General features: G+C 55.1%; 7 protein-coding genes across 7 annotated transcripts; 5 read left to right on the top strand and 2 right to left on the bottom strand.

Annotated features, from left to right (window-relative positions):
- Window positions 1-1,064: 1,064 nt before the first annotated feature.
- On the top strand, window positions 1,065-1,946 carry CH63R_06892 (Secreted protein; the record flags this gene model as incomplete). The annotated part of the gene is made up of 3 exons (XM_018301867.1): window positions 1,065-1,115; window positions 1,199-1,603; window positions 1,740-1,946. 3 exons carry the CDS (start codon window positions 1,065-1,067, stop codon window positions 1,944-1,946), a joined length of 663 nt encoding a protein of 220 aa, XP_018159717.1.
- Window positions 1,947-2,253: 307 nt separating this feature from the next.
- CH63R_06891 (uncharacterized protein) lies at window positions 2,254-2,683 on the top strand (the record flags this gene model as incomplete). Its single annotated transcript, XM_018301866.1, has 2 exons — window positions 2,254-2,345; window positions 2,512-2,683. The coding sequence occupies 2 exons, from the start codon at window positions 2,254-2,256 to the stop codon at window positions 2,681-2,683; spliced, it is 264 nt and encodes an 87-aa protein (XP_018159716.1).
- Window positions 2,684-5,912: 3,229 nt separating this feature from the next.
- Window positions 5,913-7,235, top strand: CH63R_06890 (Dockerin type 1; the record flags this gene model as incomplete). The annotated part of the gene is made up of 1 exon (XM_018301865.1): window positions 5,913-7,235. The coding sequence occupies one exon, from the start codon at window positions 5,913-5,915 to the stop codon at window positions 7,233-7,235; it is 1,323 nt and encodes a 440-aa protein (XP_018159715.1).
- A 232-nt stretch (window positions 7,236-7,467) lies between these two features.
- CH63R_06889 (uncharacterized protein) lies at window positions 7,468-8,370 on the bottom strand (the record flags this gene model as incomplete). The annotated part of the gene is made up of 1 exon (XM_018301864.1): window positions 7,468-8,370. The coding sequence occupies one exon, from the start codon at window positions 8,368-8,370 to the stop codon at window positions 7,468-7,470; it is 903 nt and encodes a 300-aa protein (XP_018159714.1).
- A 4,045-nt stretch (window positions 8,371-12,415) lies between these two features.
- Window positions 12,416-14,140, top strand: CH63R_06888 (Glycosyl hydrolase family 76; the record flags this gene model as incomplete). Its single annotated transcript, XM_018301863.1, has 4 exons — window positions 12,416-12,512; window positions 12,662-13,147; window positions 13,243-13,487; window positions 13,562-14,140. The coding sequence occupies 4 exons, from the start codon at window positions 12,416-12,418 to the stop codon at window positions 14,138-14,140; spliced, it is 1,407 nt and encodes a 468-aa protein (XP_018159713.1).
- A 1,648-nt stretch (window positions 14,141-15,788) lies between these two features.
- Window positions 15,789-18,504, bottom strand: CH63R_06887 (Multicopper oxidase; the record flags this gene model as incomplete). The annotated part of the gene is made up of 11 exons (XM_018301862.1): window positions 15,789-15,911; window positions 15,988-16,653; window positions 16,722-16,856; window positions 16,910-17,053; window positions 17,114-17,244; window positions 17,307-17,529; window positions 17,597-17,698; window positions 17,753-17,792; window positions 17,852-17,872; window positions 17,935-18,064; window positions 18,126-18,504. 11 exons carry the CDS (start codon window positions 18,502-18,504, stop codon window positions 15,789-15,791), a joined length of 2,094 nt encoding a protein of 697 aa, XP_018159712.1.
- A 567-nt stretch (window positions 18,505-19,071) lies between these two features.
- Window positions 19,072-21,081, top strand: CH63R_06886 (Laccase TilA; the record flags this gene model as incomplete). The annotated part of the gene is made up of 4 exons (XM_018301861.1): window positions 19,072-19,307; window positions 19,379-20,086; window positions 20,172-20,883; window positions 20,962-21,081. The coding sequence occupies 4 exons, from the start codon at window positions 19,072-19,074 to the stop codon at window positions 21,079-21,081; spliced, it is 1,776 nt and encodes a 591-aa protein (XP_018159711.1).
- Window positions 21,082-23,325: the final 2,244 nt, after the last annotated feature.

Raw genomic sequence — 23,325 nt, 5'->3', positions numbered from 1 at the left:
ATGATGATTCTACGTTATGAAATGATTCCGATACCCCCAATTTCTTTTGTTTTTACTGGTGCCGTCTTTCGGCTTGACCATAGTATGTCTTAGCCATCCCGTAGCCCTCTCACACATTTGAATCACGCCGGCTGCAGCACGTATAGAACACTACCTACCACTTTTTTTTCCTCCCGGACCCACAGTCACGTCAATGCTCGTCGTCCCCGGCGGGCGCGGGCCTTCCGGGCGGGGACCACCCGGGATCCCCGGGATCCCCGGGACCATCAACTTTATTTCGACATTTACAGTTGAGAGAGAGACGCATGGATGTGGACGTCGTGCCAAAGCATATCCCATGGCCGCCAAGGGGAACATGAAACACAACGTCGAATTCTAACCGGCAATCCCAGGTTTTCTGGTGCTTCTAGCTTCCCCTCCCACCGACTCCCCTCCCCCAGGAGAGCTTTCTTTCCATGCGCATGCTGTATTGGCATGTTGCGCGAGTGTGAAAAGTACTGGTCGATGTTTTCACTGAGTTTTCCCCTCGAGGAAACCACCCAATGTGAAAACCATCCAGTCGCCTCACCCCGTTCATCACATCCATATTCCTGAGATCGCTGGCAGTATTATTATCCAATCATAACATTGAATATCGATCTTTGGTAGTACCGGAACGAGTAAGAGGGCGAGGGACAGGCGGTCAAAGAACAGGCCCAAAGCGCTATGGCTTTGCCAACTTTCTTCTTCTTACCGCCCCCCTCCCCCCCTGAGCCCGTCACCCCGACCAGCGAGCGGTGTCTACATGAACTTTCCACGTTGGTGAGGGAAAGATCAAGCAAGCTTCACAGGCCGCATGAAAAGCTGCAGCAAGCTTTCGTCTGATGATACGGTTGTTCCCAAACTCAAAAAGCAGCATAACGAGCAACTGCCAGCTACCGACCACGACTCTGCCCCCCGGCCTCTCTCTAATAGGAGTATAAACTAACATGATTGCCGCTGCAGCTTTGAAGACAGCGCTTTCTCAGTATCATCGCTGATTTTTCTTGAACCAAGTCGTTCGGGCGCTTGACGCAAATCATACCATGTTCGTTTCCATCTCCACAACGTTCCCGCTGGCCTTCATGGTCACTTTGGTAGGTCTTCTCCACCTCACATGCTACAGTCAACAGAATTGCAGCATCGGTACCTCGGGCTAACACGGCGTGAACACGTCCAGGCCTGGGCCTTTGTTAAGGACAGCCCGAGCCCCGGCTCCCCGATCCAGGGCCACGGCATCTTCATCCCGCGCTGGGTGGTGCCGTCCCCCGACGGCAGCGGCAAGACGCTCTCGCTCCGCGGCACCGTCGAGGAGGTCGCCGCGCAGATGCGCGGCCTGGGCGCCACCTTTGACATTGACGACGACTTCGGCAAGATCGCGACGCCCGCCATCGAGCGGCGCGCCGTCTTCACCGACGAGAAGCCCACTCTGTGCCACAACTTCGGCGAGGGGAACCGATCGGCGGTGCACGTGGGCATCGACTACCTGAGGACGGTGGGCGGGCGCCCGCAGAACGGTGCCGGACCGGCGAATTGCGGGCGGGTGAGCTGTCGGCACGATACGGGCATCTGGTGGTGCAATGACGTGAGTGCTCTCTCTCTCTCTCCCTCCCTCTCTCTCTCTCTGTCTCTATCCATCTCTTTCTTTCTCTCAGGATCCTCTTTTGTCTCTGTATGTAAGTCCCGGACACTCGATGCTGACGCGACGAAACGTAACACAGGCCAAGAGCTCCAAGGAGCTGGAATCCTTCGCCGACATCGCCGACGGCGCCCAGCGCGTGTTGGACAAGTGCCTGGACAAGCTGGACGCGAAACAGGGTGACGGCAAGACCGTCAGCGGGCAGGCTTTCCACAAGGACGGCTGGAACGTCGTCATCCGGGGCGGCGACGACTGCGAGAATTCCGCCGTCAACATTAACAGTAGGTGACTCGGCAAGTTTCGGAATGTCAAGAGGGATTGAGATGAGGCAGGCAGGTTGGCTGGCTGGCTGGCTGGCTGGCTGGATAGCGGACAAGATGTGCTGTTAGTGGCTTTAACCACTTTTGGGAGGCGGGGTCGTCATTATGAACGGGGGGAAAGGAGTTTATTCTGCTTTGAAATCAAGGAGACGTTTGCTTGGTCCTTTTCTTTTGAAATGTCATTTATGACCATCCTGCCGGCCCCGGAAGAACCGCGCCGTCTCCCCTATCGGCAATGTGAAAAAGGGCAATGAAGGCTGGCACAGCGGTTGTGCCATGGCGTGGAATGCGGCCGCGGCGGCCACGCACCCGAAAGCCCCGGAGGTTGTGACGAGAGCACTGAAGCCCGCTTCGTCCCCGTCTGCCATGTAATTCAGTACGTACGGGTGATACCCACCATGCCCGGCGTCGATAGTATGCCGTAGGCGCCGTAGGACAACGCTGCATCATGGATCAACAAGTCGGTCGCCAGACTTCACCAACACCGTTATATTGTGGTTAAGCTTTTTACCAAAGGCTGACGACACTACATAGGCGAAAGTTTTCGCGATCACTATTTCCCACTGGGCATATGTCAAGAGCCCTAGGCCAGCCGGAAACCAAAAAGTTAGCAACGAAGACGGTCTGGTTTGAGACATTGCGGAGGTCGAACATTCGAGATGGACACGGTCAGCAAGGTCTGGATCGAGGATACACCGAAGCATGACGGCCGCTTTGGCGTTTATTAGCTGAGCCATATGATCGGAACTAAAAGGGGGCTCGTGCTGCACGTTGTGTGGGCGCCGGCAATCTTTTGCGAAAGTTGTCGCATTTCTAGGCGACAGTGCTACTTTGCCATTCTCATCCGCTTGTGGTGACATTACTCAAGTCAGCATATCGGCGGCGTGTACTTTTGCCCGTACGAAGAAACTGAAGATCTTGGCCGTCATGACACCGGTGTCGTAGGATAAGCTGGTACCCGTGAAGATGTTTAGACTTGTATCTCCATAAGACCAAGAGTCAGACCGCTGGGGAGCGTGAAGTCGGTGCCCTGATACACTGAATCTCCGTCAGCCCTAAGCATATCACTTACGTATAGATTCAAACGTCATTTTATGACGGTTTTCTTGCTCTAGAAGTGTAGGTGAGTTCTTTTACATCTTACTGTTGGGTTCATAACGGATGCCTATCCAAAGCATTCGAGTTGGCTGTTTCCCAATAGCACCTATCGTGTCTCGGAGTCAAGACACTCTCGTTTCCCAGTAGCTGGACGTTGCAGGTCGGGTCTGTGAAAACAGACTGCGTGAAAGTCGAGGTCGCCATTCCCGAGACGAGGATTGCAGCCGAAAGGATTTCTGAGAGTCCGCTTCCCCAGTGAGACATAGTCATTCGCTGCGAGGGCAACCCTGGCGTCAATGTATCATGGTCTGCCCCTGATCAGAGTCTCTAAGCACATGGGATTGGATGTCTTCTTATATACAATAACTCTCATCGGCCGGCTGAAATGCATGCAAGCTCGACTGCGCGTCTGCACGATGAGCACTCTTCCAAGTTTGGTTGGATTGCCAGACTACTGTTTGATCATTCATTCTGCGAAATATCTTTTCATGGCTGTCTGCCAATGTCTAAACGCCTGTTTGCCAGGGATTTCTAGCCACAAGTATTTCTGGATAAGAAGAGCAGGCCACCCGGGTATAGAAAGACGAAGCCTTAAAACACGACCACAATCCATATTATTCTCCAGTAATCAGGCTCGTCACAACTTGTTGGATTGATTTCAAGATGTTTAAAACCCCTCTCTTGTACCTTCCGATACTCATTCTGGTGTTGAAGCAGTTGACCAAGGTCGATAGCACTCTGATGTGAGTTGGGCCGCAGCAAGTCAACAGTCGTTTCGTACCAAATACAAGAGTGACAAAGTCGGAAGGTTGATTGAATAAAAAGACAATCGTGATCTAACAGTAAAACACAACTTGGCGGGAAAATGTGTGTCTAAAAAGCTGGGCATAGGAGAGGGTGGCTAACTTCGGCAAACAGCTTAACTCATGCCTTGCGGCTTCCCCTTCTTGATCTTCCTACAACGCCACAACATGCATTGTGTCTGCTTCTTCTACTTGATGATGACAACACTGTTCCTCCCCTACGTGAACCAGAGATACTCTAGCTCTCGCCCGAACACTGTCTGACACCGCTTCATCGCTTGTCTGAATTTCTTTTCTGTCATCTGATAAGAGACCCAAGCGGCACTGTTCTAAACTAGAGACGATCCTGTTCGCGGCGGAAATTCCACCTCTGGGATGGGGAGGTGTTCTTCTGGAAAGGGTCGCAGAATTCGGATCGTCGAATGGCGGAAATATAAACTGTCAGTCTGTCAAGTATGTGTCATTCCAGCCGAAGATATCAATCCGGATCTTCTGCAGTGATATTTCCCCTGCCTCGTTAGCTGTGGTGCCCACTTCCTGCTGTTTCCTTATCAACTTATTTCTCCATTCAACGACATCCACAGCCGAGTCATGGGAAGGATTCATCTTCTACGGTAATCTCCCAGGCCTCCGCAGCATCCAAACTGCGGCCTAGATAGACAGATGCGCTACTCAGTCATGTGCCATGACTCGATAATGGTGGCTGCTGATCCCACAAGCTCCAACACCCCGTCACTTGACATGAGTAGCCGGCGTTGGCTGCTGTGTTTGAGACGCTGTCAAATTCCAGTACCAAGAGATGAGGACATTATTGTTTTCTCAGGCGGCGTCGACATTCATAGCGTCCAGCCAGTGCCGAGGTTGACTGGGTTTTGGTTGCGTCATGACACACAGCAACACGCAACGTGCCGAGGACCCCAGAGGGGAAAAAACAGACGCTTGACTGCACCAACTAAAGTTAGCTCAGGAGAAGTTTCCGAGACTTTAAAATCACCTTAAATCAATCGCGGATATATTGCCGCCAATCATCATGGATGGGTGCAGGGGACCGGGTTAGAGAATACTGGAGCCGTTGCTGGGCCTTTTGACTAACACGCGCTTAGCGAGCCGACGCGGCGCAAAGAGCTGGATGACATGAATCCATGCTTGGGCCCCAGATGCCATGGGGCATCGGTACTTGGGGAAGGGGTTGAGACAATCGTCATTTCGAGCTACGGGATTGTTGGGTCGGACGGAAAATTTCAATAGTGGATGGTGTTGGGAGCTGGGCTTTCTTGTGGTGTGAAGTGTGTTCAGGCTCGGTTCCCAGGCCTCTCGAAACTCAGTAGTCGCCATCAACTGCAGTTCATGCCACCCCCTTTAACGCGGTTCCCATCAATCACGATATCCCCTCAACTCTTGCTCCCTGGGTGTGTGTTGGGTTACGCTCCGCGGATCGACATCGGTCTCGGTCGTCTCGAGATGATCGATGCAGGGAATAGAACGAACAAGGTGACCCTAGGGGCAACACGGACGAGTCCTGATTGGAAGTATTACAACCCGCCGTTTCACAACAAATTGGCATCACTTTCTCGGAGACACTGGGTGCAACCCCGTGATCGAGGCCAAGTCCATAGGAGCAGGGCTAGCTAGCATGCACATCCTCTTCCTCTACGCCATACCCCCCCTGCCCAGTTACTTGCATCGCACGGCCAGGGGAAACAGAACACACGAATACCTCACCTTGTGTACTCGCATCGTTCTGCAAATCGCATTCCAGGGTTGGAAAGATTGGGCAACCGGGAGAAAGGGTTCCTGACTAGGGGGGGGTTCTTGGCGACGATGACAGGCCCTCTGGGTACAAAAGATGGCGGTCCACGACTTGTTGACGAGGAGGAAACTACCCGATCAAGCTCCTTTGTTATCTTGACTTCGATCTTTGCAAGAAAGCAGGTAGTTCGTTCCCTTCTTTCCCACTTCCGCCCTCTTTCTGCCCTTTTCCACACGTTCCCTTTTCTCCCCGTAATCGTCATCATATAAGCCAGGTTGCCCAAGATGGCCAGGTCAAACCAACTCCTTTTCACTCTCTTCCTCGCCCTCACCACCGGCACCCATGCGGCTCCTCAGGCAGCCGTCGCCGCCGGCGCCGAAAGGCCCGTCAAGGTCGCCGCGCGCGCCGAGCCGGCCGAGTTCGAGCCGCAGACCAACGCCGGCCCCGGAGGCAGCGACTTCAAGGACTCGGCGCACTTCCGGGTCTACAGCGGCGGCAACGACGCGGCCGACTCGCTCGCCATGCTCGAGGGCGCGTACGAGTGCTTCGTCAACACGCTCGGCTGGCGCTCGTCCGGCCTCTCTTTCAACGCGGGCTCCGACGACGGCCCCTACTGCAAGACCAACATCTACTCCGTCTCCAACCTCGACAGCGCCGCCGGCGTCATGCACTCGGAGCCTGAGACCGGCGCCGGCTGGCTAGAGGTCGTCCACCAGTACCTCGCGACGCCGGGCGTCACTGTCCACGAGTACGGACACGCCCTGCACTACCACCAGCGCACCTGGGTGAACCAGCAGCGCACCGGCGCCTGGTGGGAGACGGTCGCCAACTGGATCGCCGACACGTACAACACGTCGCCCCTCTGCGCCGACGCCCGCGCCAAGCACGCCTCGCCCGAGGGCCGCACCGAGTTCAACGTCAACAAGGTCATCGGCGACTCGTTCCAGGTCTTGGTCGACGGCTCCGTCGGCTCCGGCAACTATTACGAGGCCTGGCCGTTCTTCACCTACCTCACCAACAACCCGGACAACATCGCAGGCCTCGGCAAGGACACGCTGCACCAGCTCATGGTCCAGTACGAGGAGAACAGCAACGAGACGCCGCTGCACACCCTCGACCGCGTCCTCGCCGGCAACGCCACCGCCGCCGAAGTCGTCGGCCGCTACTGGGCCCGCATGGCCTACGTCGACATCGGCCACGACCAGGCCCAGGAGCTCTTCAACCAGGCCAAGGACACGGTCAACTTCGCCAACGTCGACGAGTCAGGATCATCCGGCTATAGAGTCAAGTCCGCCCGTGCGCCTCGCTACATGGGCTCTAACATCATCCCGCTGACGACGTCGAGCGCCGGCAAGGTCGACGTCAAGATCACCTCGGACGGCGAGTTCACGGCGACGCTCGCCATCAAGGGAGCCAGCGAGGTCCGCTACGTCACGCTCGTCAACGGTGCTGGCTCCGCCGAGGTCGCCAGCGGCGAGGAGGCCACCTTGGTCGTCGCCAACACACCCAAGACCCCGATCCTCTACGACGGCTTCGAGCTGGCTAGCAGCGAGGCCAACAAGGGTCTGGACTACTCCTTCACCTTGACCGGTGCCACCGTCGCCTGAGAGCGATGAAGGGAACTGGGCGTACATGGGCATGATTCTGGTTTTAAAAATAAAAACTCTTTCTTCTTCTCTGACATACTGTTCTGTCAACCCGTAATAGCGTCTATGCGCACCTTTCAAGATGTCAACTTTTTCATTACCAAGTGTCGCGTGGTGTCTTTCCGAGATTCGACCGCCACGAACGAGTGAAGGTTATTTTGCCAGGATTACGTCGTGAGAAGACCAGGATCTCTCAGGTGCTATTCCGACTTGATGCGACGGCGGGTCCATTGGGCAACGCTTCAAGGTCCTCGACTTCTCTCAGACCCATGTACGCGATGACGACGGCGACACAGACGACAAGCGCCATCGGACGTCGAAAAAGACTCGCTTCCGACGACGATAAGCGCGATCGTGATTTTGGGTTTGCCGACTGTCTGCTTGAATTCGCCGTTCTGCCCACCCTCATCTTGTGGTAGCCCAGGGTCCCCAGTTGGAGAAAGGTTAGCCGGCCAAGGTAAAAACAGTAGAAGGCGATGCCGGTTGCGTAGTATGCCCTTGTTGTCGGCATGGTCGCGGCGTAGGCGACGATAGGTATGATTCTCAAGAAGACCATGGATAAGACGTTTGCCAGCATGGTCTTGCGGAAGCGTGACGAGTTGGTCGGACCGCGGCCGTGGAAGCGTAGCAACGCAACGGCGTCGGAGAAGAGTTCCGTAACCAGGCCGGTGTAGATGAGGTAGATGGGTCGCCGCGGGCTATTGTTGATCAAGACGAGGGCCAGAGACCCCAGGGAAAGCATGTGGTGGGCGACATATTCCGACGAGTAGCTGAGGAGGGGCATCTCCGAGACCCAAAGGACGGCCCGGGAGCTGAGACAGATCTTGCCGTTGGTGGAGAAGGGCCGGTCGAGGCCGAAGGTGTCGGTCACAAGGGGCGTTTCACTGTACGCGGCGAGGCAAATCGGCGTCGTGGTCAGAGTCAGGAGGATGCCCAGCGGGAAGACGAAGTAGGGGGCCAGCTTGCGGTGCCCGTCAAGTTCCAGTTCCGCGTAGAACCCCGGGTTGAAACGCTTGACTGTTTTATGCAAACAACGGTTCAAGAGTTGATAGACGGCCAGGCCCGCGAGGATGGGGGCGCAGTTTAGAGGAAGCATTTTCGCCGAGGTGACTTGGTGGTTGAAGGAGTGTCATCCGTACTTAGAGGCAAGACAAGACGACCAGAGCACCCGGACAGCGAGTGTCGCTTTATAGATATTGTGCGAGATGATGTTGACTCTAGGCAGCGCCTGCTGAAGCTCAAACACCATGTTCATCGATATTGGAAGGTATCTCCATGCCGTGGTCCAGCCGTCCTTTGGCAAGAATCGGCTGTTCAGCCACTTCGCATCGTGCTGCTTGCTCGAACAAGAGCCAACGAACATATGTGGTTTCTGAGAAAGATCACATCAGGGATATCGTCTCTCACGTAAGCCCCGATGCGGCTGATCTGCCTCGTCAATAGGCTGTCAATATGGTTGTCATGCTGGCAGCGGGGCCTGGAATGCGGTTCGGCCGGGGCTGTCTGGGATATTTATATGTAAGATATCGAGTAGAGCACTGAAACATTGGTGGCTAAGGTGAGTGGGTATTGGTGTGATTCGTAACCCGTGACGGAGTTGATGAGCAGACTTGGAGCCCGTCCAACAACGTAATGGTAACATCTCGAGTGACGATGCTCGGTTTCGACGTCATACGCATCAAGATACGAATTTTAAGCCCGGATCGGTGTCGCTTGAACGTCTCGGCATCCCACAAGGGATAGCGGCCGTTCGTCCCGACAGGTGGCGAAGCAGTCTGGTTCACCGATCTTCTTCGGCATGCCGAAGCACAGCAGGAAGACACTGGAGTGCTTAAGCCATGGAGAATTGACTGGATCCGAGGCAGTGTCCTGCCATGAGGCTCCCATACCTCCTCGGTAGGGTTCTCGATCCGCCCAATCTCGGAAGATTCCTCGGTCAGCTAGGCAAGGATAAGTGACGAGGATGGGGTGCCATGGCTATGGCCTCATGGACCACGGCGTGCAAATTCCGTTGAAAACGAAACGAAGGAGCCCGAGTGTCAGAAGGAGGCCTCGGTTGTAAGTTTTGTACGTTTCAGGGAATCTACCTTGTACTTGGCCTTGGGGGGGGGGGGGGGGTGACCGCGTATGAGGGGATACAGAGTGTGGGTTCTACACATTGAGAGTAGGAAAGAGGCGGGAGGTGTTTTGCGGGACGTATCATTTTAGTCAGCGACAGCATGCCCTGGCCAGCTCAGGGCAGTTCGGACCCCTCGGACGGCGGTCATTCCCAGAGGAAAGGCCTGGTGGATGCGCATTAGGTAGGTCCGTACCCGCTGTGGGCGCCCTCCAACCCTCCGCAGTCGTGCTAATTTGATGGGTCTTGGCGGCTCTACAGTGCGTTTGACAGTGAGCTTCTCACTGTACTATACGTCCTGCCCCTTACTTGAGGTAGGAAATTGAGGGTTCCATCCCAATTCCCGGCGGTCTTGGCGTTTAATAGCGACTGGCCTCGCTTAGGGACGAGGTGGGGCCTGAGGTGAGAGACACAGTGCGGATGGAGTCTAAGGTTAATTGCGGAAAGGTGCCACTTGATGCTGCCTTCTCCAGGCTCGGTTGTAGGTGCACCTGCTCCTTTTTTTCCCGTCTTCCTCCAGTGGATGGCTCGGTACGTATTATTTACACCAGCGGCAGTCAACTCATCTCCCTCCATCTCGTCCCTCTTCTCGCTATCACTCTCACAGCCCTCACTCACCATCATTCACCATCACACTAGGGGGTCCGAGGCTATCGACAACCGGGCTCTCCGGCGTTTAGGGGTGACGATCCCGGGTTTGACTATGAGCCGACCCAAAACACACTCGATGAGCTGGCAGCCCAGCTAGCTAGCGGGCTCCCACGGCAACCAGCAGCCTGCCTGTAGCGCTGCCAGCTGAGAGGCCCAACTCGTCCCCGGTCTCTCTGCCGCCGTGTGATCTGCCTTGGCCGAACCGATCGGTCCTTGGCGTACATAAACAACACAGTGACCCTGCCTATTATGCCTTTTGAGCTTGAGCTTGAGCTTGAAAACGGGGAGGGGATTTGTCTTGGTGGTCGTCGACTAACACTGCTGCTGTCGTATTCTTCTTGCATCGACCCATCCCGCGTATCCGAAAGGCCACGCGACGACAACATCTCGCATGTCGTCCGTGTCCTATATGCGCACACGGCCATTCTCGCTAGAGTAGACTGTCATCCGATGCGACTGTCATCCGAGCCTCCTCTCTATCCGTGGGTAGGGAGAGGGAGGGAAATTCAGAACCTGAAGAAGGAAAACCAGTGGCTTTGTTTGCTTGGCATTCCCTGGCAGGCCGTCCCTCTCCGCCACCTTTGCTGCCCTTCCATTGTCGACCAAGCTCTTTGCCGCTCCCTCAAGCTTTTTTTGCCAGCGCCATGACACTCATCCGGCCCTTCAACGGTGGACGATCTCGTCATTCACTAAAACCGCGAGTCAACGATCTGCGGCGCCCTGACTATCCAACTCACTATCGACCTCAAGATTCCCATCAGCGTCATCAAAGTCCAGCCAGTCTCTCCTCATTTTCACATTCTCTCATTCAATCTCCCTCCGGCCTGAGACGCCATCGCCATCGCCATCGCCAAGACGCTGTCGAGTCTTAGCTCTCAGCGACCCCTGAGTCCATTCTCTCTCTCCCCGTCCAGCCGTTTCGCACGCCCTCTACAGTTACATCCACAGTGAATCAAGTCGAACCACTCCAAGGCAAGGCGTCTTTTTGCCTCCAGAGCCGACCCTTTCCTGTGCGGTTGGGTGGTCTCCTCGGATGCTCCGTGAGCTGCGACAGCCCCCACTCGTTTGGGATATTCCTGAATCCTGACAGAGGGTGCCCCCCCGCCAGAGAACTGAACTCCCCGCGTGTTGCGTCCAGGAATCGGGTCTTGGCAGCATTCGTGCTGGCCACCGCTGGGTAGGGATAGCCGGTTCGCTCGGGGGGCGTGCCTCCTTGTCCTGTTCCCCCCCTGATCTCCTCTTGTCGCAGTCGGGCGTTCGTCCCTTTTATTCGTGACAGATGACTGATGCGCAAAGTTAAGTTAGTTGAGAGTCCTGTTGAATTCACAAAATGGGTAGGCGTATCTGTTCCTGTATGACCCACCTCTCCCCTCTCAGCCCGTCGATGAGAGACGACCATTCCCTCCTCCCCCTCCTGAATCATTCAGCGGTTGCTGTTCAAGAGAATCAGCGGCAGCCTGCATAGGTAGCCCTTGCAGATACGTTGATTGCGGACGCACACGCTTGATCCTGGCTCGTAACCGCTGCCCTCTCGTCCATTGCCCTGGCTCCATCTCGAACCCAGAGAGGGAGGGCCGTCTTCTCATTTGCTGCACAGCCCCGATGCCCAGAAGGCCAAGACCGTACCAAGAATACCAAGACTTTGGCGGCCACCAAGACACATGCTACCGCGTCATCCAGAGCCCGTTGCTTCCCTTTCCTCTCTCTTTTTGTTTTGGCCTCCTGTGGTCTGGAACTGTTCCTTGCCCCCTTTTTTCCCTGGAGTTTCTGGCTTTTCCCTCGTGTACGTATTATTTCGTACCCAATACCGTTGTTGGCCTGACCGGTGACCTGTTGCCCATCCCCAGCTCATCCACACACCCACACACTCGCTCACGCTCACGCTTTCACTTCACTTTCACTTTCACTTTCACTCTCACACCACCAAAACTCAGCCTCCAACTGTCACTCTTACTTTCACTTCTCACTTCACCCCCCCAAAACTCTTCCCGTCCCAGGACAACAAACAACAACCGCCGACGACGACTGACACGAACCCTAACCTGCTCGACTGCCACCTTTGCGGCAGCACCGTGTTATTCACCACCTGTCACCATTTCTGGCGGCGCCGGTCATGAACACTCGTTTCTCGTAAAACACGCACCCTTCAACCCCCCCATCCGCCTTTACAACATTTTCGACCTTCTTTTCGCCCTCCCTCGACGCGCTCACACTCGCTTGAACCGCCTACCGAGCCCCGACCGTTAACCCGACCGATCGATCCCCGATTTCTCATGTCGCTCCAGGATTAAATCTTGTTCCTCCCATCGCCCTCGACTGGACTCTTACACACGTTCCGTCCGTTTCTTCCCCCCCCGACCGGCGCCTTATCGCCATGGTCACAACACTCGCTTCAGCCGCTTCGGCGGCGCTGCTGCTGGCAGGAAGCCTCCCGGCCGTCAGCGCACAGTATTATAAAATCGACTCGACTGGTAAGTGACGACTGAACTTCCCCGGCATCGTCTTTGAACGCTTCGAGAGAGACGAGCTGGCACCGCTGCAATCGCCTCGACAGAACCCCACAAACAAGTATTCACGGAAAAGCACCTCCACTAACACCGGCATCCTCGTCTCGTTACAGAAAGCATCAAGGCGTCGGCCAAAACGCTCGCGTACGACCTTATGACACAGTACAAGGGCAACCAGTCGGGCGAGATTCCCGGTATCCTGCCCGGCCCGCCCACCGAGCACAAGGGCGACTATTACTGGTGGGAGGGAGGCGCCATGATGGGCACTTACATCGACTACTGGAAGCTTACGGGCGACTCGACCTACAACGACCTCATCATGGAGGGCATGCTGCACCAGACCGGCCCGAATGCCGACTACATGCCCCCCAACCACACGGCCTCTCTCGGAAACGACGACCAGGGCTTCTGGGGCATGTCCGCCATGCTCGCCGCCGAGAACAAGTTCCCGAACCCGCCGGAAAACAAGCCCCAGTGGCTCGCCCTCGCCCAGGCCGTCTGGACCACCCAAGCGAGCCCCGATCGCCACGACGAGACCTGTAACGGAGGCCTGAGATGGCAGGTGCCGTTCTCCAACGCAGGATACAACTACAAGAACAGTACGCCCCCCCCCCCCCCCCCCCATCCCAGCGATGACTCGGTAACAGACGAGAGTGAGAGAGACACAAAAAAGCTAACTAATGAACTCACGCAGCCATCGCTAATGGATGCTTCTTCAACATTGGCGCCCGCCTCGCCAGATACACCAACAACGACACGTACGCCCAGCACGCCGAGAAGACCTGGGACTGGCTCTGGGGCGTCAACTACATCGACCACGAGAACTGGAATGTCTACGACGGCGGCCACGTCGAGCACAACTGCACCGACGTCAACAAGCAGCAGTTTTCCTACAACGCCGCCATCCTGACCCAGGGCGCCGCCTTCATGTACAATTACGTGAGTATAATTACTTCCCTTGTCGCTCTGGTCTCATTCCATCCATATGGCGTAAACTGACAAGGGCACATTAGACCAACGGCTCCGACGTCTGGAAGGGTCGCATTGAGAAGCTCACCGAATCCCTCTTCCTGAACTTCTTCCCCAACAACACGGGCTACGAGCTTGCCTGCGAAGGTCGCAAGGGCCAGTGCACCGCCGACATGCTGTCCTTCAAGGGCTACGTCCACCGTTGGCTCTCTGTCGTCACCCAGATCGCCCCCTTTATGAAGGACAAAATCTTGCCCGTGCTCCGCGATTCGACCCAGTCCGCCATCAACCAGTGCACGGGCGGCGCCACGGGTCGCGTCTGCGGCTTCTACTGGAACGACAGGGTGTTTGTGGACCCGGCCGTCGACAAGACCTCGGGCGCCGGCGAGCAGATGAACGTGCTGGCCGCCGTCTCAAGCCTGCTGATCGAGAGCGTCGAGCCGCCCGCGACCAACAATACGGGTGGTATCTCCAAGGGTGACCCGGACGCCGGAAGCAAGAGCAAAGACAACATCGAGCCGGAGCCTATCTCGACAGCCGACCGCGCCGGTGCGGGTATTCTGACGGCTATCGTGCTGGCCGGCGGTCTGGGAACGTGGGGCTGGATGAGCTTCGGCGATTAACAGGAGTCGGGAAAAGGGGATGCTGCACATACACTGACGCACGCGTAAAGGAACAGAGTGTGCATGTGTCGGTCTTAATGAGATGTTTGATTTGTTGTACGGGTTACATACCTGGATGCGCATGGCACGGCGTTCTGGGTAAACACTACGAAGGGTAATTTTCCTACCTATTACACTACCACCGTTACTACACGGTTTTCTTTTCCCCCTTCTGTTCTCTTGAATTCCTCTTTGCGTCCTCCTTCCCTTGAGTCAGGTGTGTCCGCTTCTACTCGTCATGAATCTTTGCTGGTCCAGATGATGTTGAGGGGTGGCTGGCTGGCTTGTGGAGGAGGCGCATATCGCGCACATGTACTGCGATAGATCCATCCGGTTCTGCATGACGTGGACCTGGATAGGTAGTCCAACTGTTGTCCACAAATGAGTAAATATGGTATAAAAAAAAATCCAGAACCTCGGCCATGTCCGTTCGCGGCTCCTACACCGCGTGGGTGCTCGTCTGATGTTGAGTGCTGCTCGAGCGCCTTTGCCAGAGTGTGACCTGCGTCAGGCGAACTCTATCGTCCGTGGCCCAACCCATTGGGGATACTGGGGCCGAGTTTCGAGTCATTTGGCCCGTGGCTTTACCGACGTCGAGTCAGTCTTGGATCTACACCGAATCGCGTGCTAGTTTTTTATGGCCTGCTGTGAATTTGTGATCGACCGGCCGGGCTTTGGTTCAAACGTCTTCCGCGTCTGGTTGATCTAGAATTGTTCCGTAAACCATGCATAGAGACAAAAATCACATGCAGAAACTTGCCATGGCGTTGAGCGGGCTGATGCCATCACCAGAGTCCTTGCGAAATGAAGAGCAAGCGCTGGCACGAGAGGTTGCTTTTCGCCCCATTGAACGACGGAAGGAGCAGGTCAACTGAGTCTCAATCAACTGGGTCCCAGTACCCAACTCTGGGCTTGACTACAGAGGGGGCAGACCCATCAATACACGCCGAGCAACCTGACTCGAGACATCTCAACTGATCTTGTCAGCCCAACCCAAAGTATGCGTAACTCCAACACATCATAATGAACATCCGCTTTGAGCATGTATCCACAGCACACTTCAAAAGTTGCCATAAGTGGCTCGCCTTCTTTCCAACTTGAAATTTAGAGTCTCTTAACAACTCCCAGCCAGAGTGTAACAACATAATTACCCTCTGAGACATAGTCTTGTGCAACAAATGGATGCTAAGACCTTCCAAATAAGAAGGGAAAGAAAAAGAAAAGCATACAAAAAGAACATAGACTAATTCGCAACTTTAGAGGAGTAATAACGGGGTGTATTTGACAATCTGCTATACTGACATGCATGCTTCTTGCCATTCACACGCTCATTCATCAAGGCGTTCGTTTCCACGGCCCATAATCACACGATATGAATCATTGGCTATCTATGTGGAATTGGAGCAAGGCTTGAAGCAGCTGCATGTTTGGAATATTGGCAGAGAGCGTAAAGACTTGTAAGTTCCAATTTAGTTTTTTGGTCAAAGGAATGAACATAAGCCATGGAGGAAGTAAGCAGCATCGAATCCTTGACTAAATACTTAACAAAACGCGAATCTCATTTTTTATGGTCAAAATTCCAACAGGCTTTTCCCAATCCATGAGTATTCTACCCAAACACACCATCATTCTTGGGTTCGAAGACAACATGGGGGCGGTTGACGGCTGATTCGGGAAGCTTGACCGGGTCGTCCGCCAGTATGCCTTCCATGATGGGCGCCGACATGCCCAGCTAGAGTCCAGGTTTACGAGTCAGAACAAAGTCCCTTTCATTGAGAACAGCCAAGGTGAGGAATTTGGCCACTTACCGCAAAGTACCTGAGCTTGACAGCGTGGATCATGGTCGCCGCCTTCGCCGTCACCTTGAAGCGGAGGACGCTCCATCCCAAGGGCGGCAGGTCATGGACCGTCACCAGCGAGGGGTCGTGCAAGTTGAGTGACCTGGAGACTTCTCCCTGCGCGGCAACCGCGTCCTCGACACTCTGGAAAGGGAACCCCTGGTGAGGCTGAGCGCCGAGTAGCCAAGCAGCTTCGGCGTGCTTGTAGAGAGGGATCGTGTCATTCAGCTCATTCTCGATGATCAGGTCGACAACCGAGCCCATGGGGATGCCTTCGATGACAGGCTTTCCCAGCGAGTCCCCCGAGCTTGACTTGTTGGCCACTTGAAAGAGAAGAGGCGTCAACGAGGAGCGGAACAGCTGCCACGGCTTCCCGTTGAGGAAGTATTCCGGCACATGAGGCTCCGTGAGCGACTCCTGGGAGCCGGCTGCCAGGTGGAAGGTATAGTCCGCTGCGGCTTCGTTCCCAGACTTCTCGGCCTTGGGTGGCGGGGAAGCAGGGTGAGGAGCTATGAACTGGCCGTTGACCGTTTTGCAGCCATCTCTGGCGGAACCATCCGGGAGGACGCAGATGCTGTCCGGTGAGGATGGCTGGGGGACTTCCATTGGTTGCCCGTATACTGGCCGCCGACTTGCCTGTTTGAGCGTTCCATCTTAGTTTCTCTATGATGCCTAACGTTCGTCCCCTGTTCGCAAACGCTTACCGGATATCTCAAGATGGAGTAGGATTGCAGGTTCTGCATCTGACTCGTGGAAGAGATGCGCATGGCGTAGTCGCCGGGCTCGGCGTTGAGTCTGACGAGAACGGTAACCCTGCCAGCACTGGGAACGTAGACAACCTGAAGTGGCCTGTTATGTATTTGTTTAGCAAGGAAGAGACGGACACACTTACGTCGGTTTCCTCGGGGTTTACGAACCCTCCGTTGTTTGCTACCACGATCATCTTGTGGTTGTCAATGGAGACCACGACTGAATGCTCGAAACCAATGTTGATGAGGTTCATCATGATGTAGGACCGGCCTTCCGTTTCGATAACCTGAACAACAAGTCAGTTAAGCGACGCCCACGACTCCTCGATTCAACGGCACTTGATTACCTCGTAGTCGGCATTGCTGGGCGTGCACGACTCGTCGGGCAGCCCCGGCGGCTGGATGCAGCCTGTCTCGTCGAGATCCTGCCCGTTCAGCTTCTCGAAGCCAGGCTGGCGACAGTGAACCCTGCCTTTTCCTAAGATACCGTAGTGCGCATTAGAGATCTGTTAACGCGCTGTGGTTGCCCGTGACACCTACCGTTGACAAGGATCGAGTCATAGCAGTAGAACTCGGACCCTTCAGCGCGCATGCGCAGCATCTTCCACCCCGTGTCGCGATGCTGATGATTCTTTATTGCGAGGTGTCGCACCTGCCTCTCCGCTTCCATGATCTTTCTCAGCTCGATCCCATCGCTGGTTATGAGGCGGTATGGTCGAGGTCGCGATGAGCTAGGCGCGACGTAGACCATGCCGTACAAGCCCTATTGCTTCGGTGTTAGTATCCACAAGGAGCGAGAGTTTCAACTTTGGCAACGTAAACAAACGTACATCAGCCGAAGCCGCCGTTGTGTGCTCGGCATACCAGTTCAACCCCCAGGAGCCGGTCGTGTCGATAAAGCTCGTGAAGTTTCCGCGAGGCAGGATAGGGAACTGCAATAGGTCAGTTGATTTCTGGAGTTGCTAGCTTGCTCAGATTCAACTTACCTGCGAAACACCAGCGACACCGTCGTTCCATCCTCCGGTTCTTGGTAGAATGCTGTCAGTCACTGTAAAATATTGAGACTGTGTTATTCTTCGCCTCACTCTTTGTGTCCGATGCCCGACCTTGTGAAAACAGTTAGCATGTGGTCATTTAGGTAGATGCCCCTGCGTTGGCGTGGTCTTACCAATGGATCGTTGACTGAGAATACACATCGCTTCTTACTGTCAACTCGACGAGATCGCCTTCTTCAGCGTATAGCGTGGGGCAGGGCGACTGTCCGTTGCAGACAAACATGACCCTCCAACGACCACCATCTTGAAAAAAGAGTCAGCCTTGATGAGAAGAACAAACGAGACGGGACATGGTTGTCGTTACCTGGGTTCATCCATCTTACTCCGGACTGAAGAGTGTAGCTTCTCGTGAGTCTGTCCTGCTTGTCAGCGGGTTGACGACCCCAAGTGCCGAGCAGCTGACGCTGCGGGTCCGCTCGGTGCCAGGCCCCGAAAAGAGCAAAGAGACACAAGGTGGATAAGCAAGAAGCCCAGAACACACGAGACTTGCGAGTCTGCGACCTGCCCTGAGGCGTGCCGAGTTGTGTCGGCTCTATGAGCTGGTCCTTGGACTTCATTTTTGCTGTAGTGCCCCAAGAAATGTTCAGTTGCGGACTGACCTCAAGGGAGGGGCCCAAAGGGGTTTTGCTTGGGCATGTAGACAGAGATAACAACAACACGGGGCCCTTGGCGACAGGATCCATTCAGGGATCGTCTCCAGTTCGAGTCAGAAGCAGACTCTTACTCTGACCACTAGTTGGGTTTTGAAATAGCCCTGCTTGGAGGTTTTGCCACCTCAATCACGGCCTGCAACGTTTAAGCTTTTCTTCGGCAACCTGCCAAAGGAGCAGGTTCCTTTTTTGTCAAACAAAGCGATGATCACGACGAGGCCTGCGTACGATCTAGTCTACCCTGGGCCTCCACGGCCGAGGCCAGTGGGCTCTAGCGGCAATAGAAAGACTCCATCTGCGTGGGGAGCTTATGGATCCTGATTTGGACGGAGTGGATGCATGGCAGCCAAAACCTTAAGTTGAGCCTAGTTCATAGTAGTAGACTGGGTGACGGGAAAGCGGGTTGTTACCCCTGACTCTCTGGAGTCAAACTGTTGCATCAGATGGACATGGAAATTTGCCGATAGCAGGGGACGGATTCCAAGACAGAGCGAGGTCAAAAGGACCCGCCTCGGGCACCGATGTCTGCCGGTAATGGGGAGACCCAGGACCCTTCTACTTGGTGTTTCGCTCGCTCTCGTAGCAAGACAGACGACCAACATGGCAACCTTTACACGATGCGCAGTTTTCTCTCTTCTCGCCAGTGCGAGTCTGGCGGCGCAAACGAGGAGGTACAACTTCACAATCACGAACCAGTGGGATACCGGAGATGGTCATGGGCGACCCGTCTTTGCCATCAACGGCAAGACGCCGGGACCACTTATCGAGGCCGACGAGGGTGACGAGATTGAGGTGTTCCTTGAGAACCAACTGGCTTTTGAGACGACCATGCACTGGTGCGTTACTCTGGAGACCTTTTCATGAATCTGCGTCTCGTCGTAAATACCTCGAGCTAACTCGCAAGCAGGCACGGCATCTACCAGATCGACAGGCCTTGGAACGACGGCGTGCCTGGGGTGACGCAGTACTCGATCCAACCCCGCGACACCTACACTTACCGGTTCACAGTTCAGCAACAGTACGGAAGCTATTTCTATCACGGCCACTTCGGCCCTGCCTTTGCAGATGGAATGCGAGGCCCCATGTGGATAGCGCCCGCAGCCTGGAGACCGAGGCCGTATGAGCTCATCTCGTCTTCAGCGGCGGACGTCGATGGCATGAGGCGTGCCGAGAGGAGCCCGAAGCACGTCGTCATCAGTGACTGGAACGCTGAGCCGATGGACATCCTGCTCATCATGTACCGAGACACCGGCGTCGTCCCGTGGTGCAGCAACTCGATCGTCCTGAACGGCAAGGGAAGGACCTTTTGCCACACCAAAGAGCTGATCGAGTCCGTCGGCGGGCCAGGGAGAGACACCCTTGGATGTATGACACAACCGGGCCAGAGGGAATTCGCAAACGAACAGACCTGCAAGGAGACGATCGCCGACCTCGAAGTTTTTGAGGCCGAGAGCGGGGAGGAGTGGGTTTGGATCAACTTCATCCACTCCGGGGCGCATCACGAACTGCAGATCAGCGTGGACGAGCACGAGTTCTACGTCGTCGCGGCCGATGGAGAGTTTGTGCACCCGCAAAAGGTCCACGCTGCCAACTGTAACCTCGGGGAGCGCATCAGGTGAGCAAGTCCGACCCCCGCCCCCCCTCTAGTCTCTCAACTGTCACAACGGTTGATGAGTGCCCTTGGCTTACTCGACGCGCAGTATCCTGGTCCATCTGAACCAAAAACCCGGCGACTACGCGGTGAGAGTCACATCGCTTCGGAAGGAGCAAGTCATCCAAGGCCTCGGCATCCTCCGTTACCCCGGGCAGAAGAACGAGGGAAAGCAGGGCGTTCCCGATAGCAAACCTTGGGTCCATCTCAACGGCACTCTCATCTCGCCGTCATCGGTGGCCATGGACGAGACGAAGCTCGCGCCGTACCCTGCTCGACCGCCGCCGGCCAAGGCGGACAGCACTGTGAGATTCTTCGTCAACATGACCGGCCCCAGCAGCTGGGCTCTGAACATCGGCCCTCACCAAGCCTTCCGTCAACAGCTGCCCCCGTTGCTGTGGGACGAGACCTCCCGCGGCGAGACGACCTACGGGGACGAGGCGCAGGGTGCGTCGCTCCGGAACGGCACCGTGGTGGACATCATCTTCGAGAACGGCGCCAACGTCACCTCGCAGCACCCGTTCCACAAGCACAACAGCAAGGCCTTCATCATCGGCACCGGGTCCGGCGGGTTCCCCTGGCCGACGGTCGAGGACGCGATGCGCGAGGGAGACATGGCGAAGCACTTCAACCTGGTCGACCCGCCGAACCGGGACGGCTGCAGGCTGGGGAACAGCACGGGCGACTGGGCCGTCATTCGATACGAGATCGCGTTTCCGGCGGCCAGCATGCTTCATTGCCACATGATCCACCACTTTGCGGTAAGACCGATGAGATCCAAACGCATCAACATCCCCTGCCCCCTTGTCGAACGTATGAGCTGACCCGCTCAATGCCAGGCCGGGCAACAGGTCGTGCTTCTGGAGGGAGTCGAGTCCATGGCAAAGATCCCGGCCGAAATGAAGGACAGAGTGCACTCGGATTTCAACCCGCCCCTCCGATACGGCCCCTTGGATTAAGTCAGGCTGCTTTGGCGTAGCCGCCTAGGGGCCCTCATTGTAACTCGACGTCAGCATAAACTTCGCATAGGGCTAAGTTAACGCAAGCAGAGACAGTTCCATCGCGGCTAATTAGCCTCTCGGCTGGCTATGTCTATTGGGCTGCTCAGTGGTCGGAAGAGCGTTTTAGAGTTCAGAGTTGCCACGGTTCACCACTACAGTACAACGTATGCTTGCCCAGGACTTTGCTTCACCAGACAAGGGGAGGGGCCATGTTGTTTTGTTGCCGATGCGAATGTCGATTGATTTTGGTTGATTGCAGAGTCTCGCTGTGTTGAGTGAGCTCCGGCTACGTGACGGCTGGGACAGCGCTGTCGGACGGGTTACTGCCGGTAAGTCAACATACCCACATCTGGCCCCCCCCCACATCTGGCCCCCCCAAAAATGAAGCCATCTCCAACATCACCACCATTTTCACTTAATTACTGCCCTCTTCTAGATGCCACTACAATACAGTCTTCAGCTTCACTAGGTAAATCAGACTCGCTGGATTCACCTGCAGTATCCTCTTTTTCACCAGCCTCAACCTGCGCCTTCTGCACGTCTGAGATAGTGGCAAACTTAGTGTTAGGATCCAGCTGGACTGCCTTCCTTTTCCTCACTGCAGTATTGGCCACTTGGGCCTGCAGAAGCTCCAGCTTGTGCTGGGCAGTTGCCAGCTCATATGCCTTTTCACTGAACCCTTTTTTCACCTTCATGAAAAGGAGGCGTTGAGTACTGGCGTCATTATCCAGCTCTGTGAATAGCTTCAGTTGGCCAGCCAGATCCTTCATCTTCCTTGGCGTCGACCACACCACTGCAGATGACGCAGATGCCCATCCCTCAGCTTCCTTGCCTCCAGACTGCCCTTTGCAGGCCTGATGTAATGGCCCTGGTGTTGATGGGAGCAGTAATGAGCTCATAAGAGGCTTCGCCATAGAGACAGGCCATAGTCCAGTCCATTTCCATCCACTCTTGATGTTCTGCATTGTCAGGCCTGCCAGACGAGCCTTCTGATAACAGCCTATAAAGTTCCTCTTGCCTACAATAGTAGAGTCATTCCACTGACTGAGGTATCCAAGCTCCTTCCTATAAGTCAACATACCCACTTTCGGACACCCCCCACATGCGGACACCCAAAAAATGAAGCCATCTCCAACATCACCACTATTTTCACTTAATTACTGCCCTCTTCTAGATGCCACTACAATACAGTCTTCAGCTTCACTAGGTAAATCAGACTCGCTGGATTCACCTGCAGTATCCTCTTTTTCACCAGCCTCAACCTGCGCCTTCTGCACGTCTGAGATAGTGGCAAACTTGGTGTTAGGATCCAGCTGGACTGCCTTCCTCTTTCTGACTGTAGTATTAGTCACTTGGGCCTGCAGAAGCTCCAGCTTGTGCTGGGCAGTAGCCAGCTCATAGGCCTTCTCGTTGAAGCCTTTTTTCACCTTCATAAAAAGGAGGCGTTGAGTACTGGCGTCATTGTCCAGCTCTGTGAATAGCTTCAGTTGGCCAGCCAGGTCCTTCATCTTCCTTGGCGTCGACCATACCACTGCAGACGACGCAGATGCCCATCCTTCAGCTTCCCTGCCTTCCTTGCCTCTAGACTGCCCTTTGCTGACCTGATCTGACGATGCTGATGGCTTTGGTGTTGTTGGGAGTAGGAGGGAGCTCATCAGAGGCTTCGCCATAGAGACAGGCCATAACCCTGTCCATTTCCAACCACTTCTGATGTTCTTGATCGTCATACCTGCAAGGGCAGCCTTATAATAACAGCCTAAGAAGTTCCTCTTGCCTACAATAGTAGAGTCATTCCATTGACTAAGGTATCCAAGCTCCTTCCTATAGGCTGCCTTGAGAGGGCTAAAGACTGCTTGATCAAGTGGCTGGAGGACATGGGAGGTGTGTGGCGGTAAGAATAGTAGATGGATGTTGTTTATATAGCATAACCACATAAAGTCTGTCGTTGTATGACTCCCATGCCCATCCAGGATCAATAGTCTAGCCTCCTTCTTGTTATCCTTGCCCTGAGGGACAGTCTGAGGGATGAAGGCCTTCTGCAGCCATTCAACTGCAGTAGCATCTGTTGTCCAGCCATTTTCCGTTGCTGTAAATAGCCATCCTTCATAAGGGCCAAGATCCAGAGGAAACCACTGCTGCTGGACTGTCTTGCCCTTGTATATAATGAGGGGATGAAGCCTCTGGCCCAGGGCAGAGATGCAT

The sequence above is a fragment of the Colletotrichum higginsianum genome, chromosome 4 (assembly GCF_001672515.1).
Source record: "Colletotrichum higginsianum IMI 349063 chromosome 4, whole genome shotgun sequence".
NCBI lineage: Eukaryota > Fungi > Ascomycota > Sordariomycetes > Glomerellales > Glomerellaceae > Colletotrichum > Colletotrichum higginsianum.
Note: the sequence above shows the minus strand (reverse complement) of the source record. Positions and strands in the feature narration are given on the sequence as shown.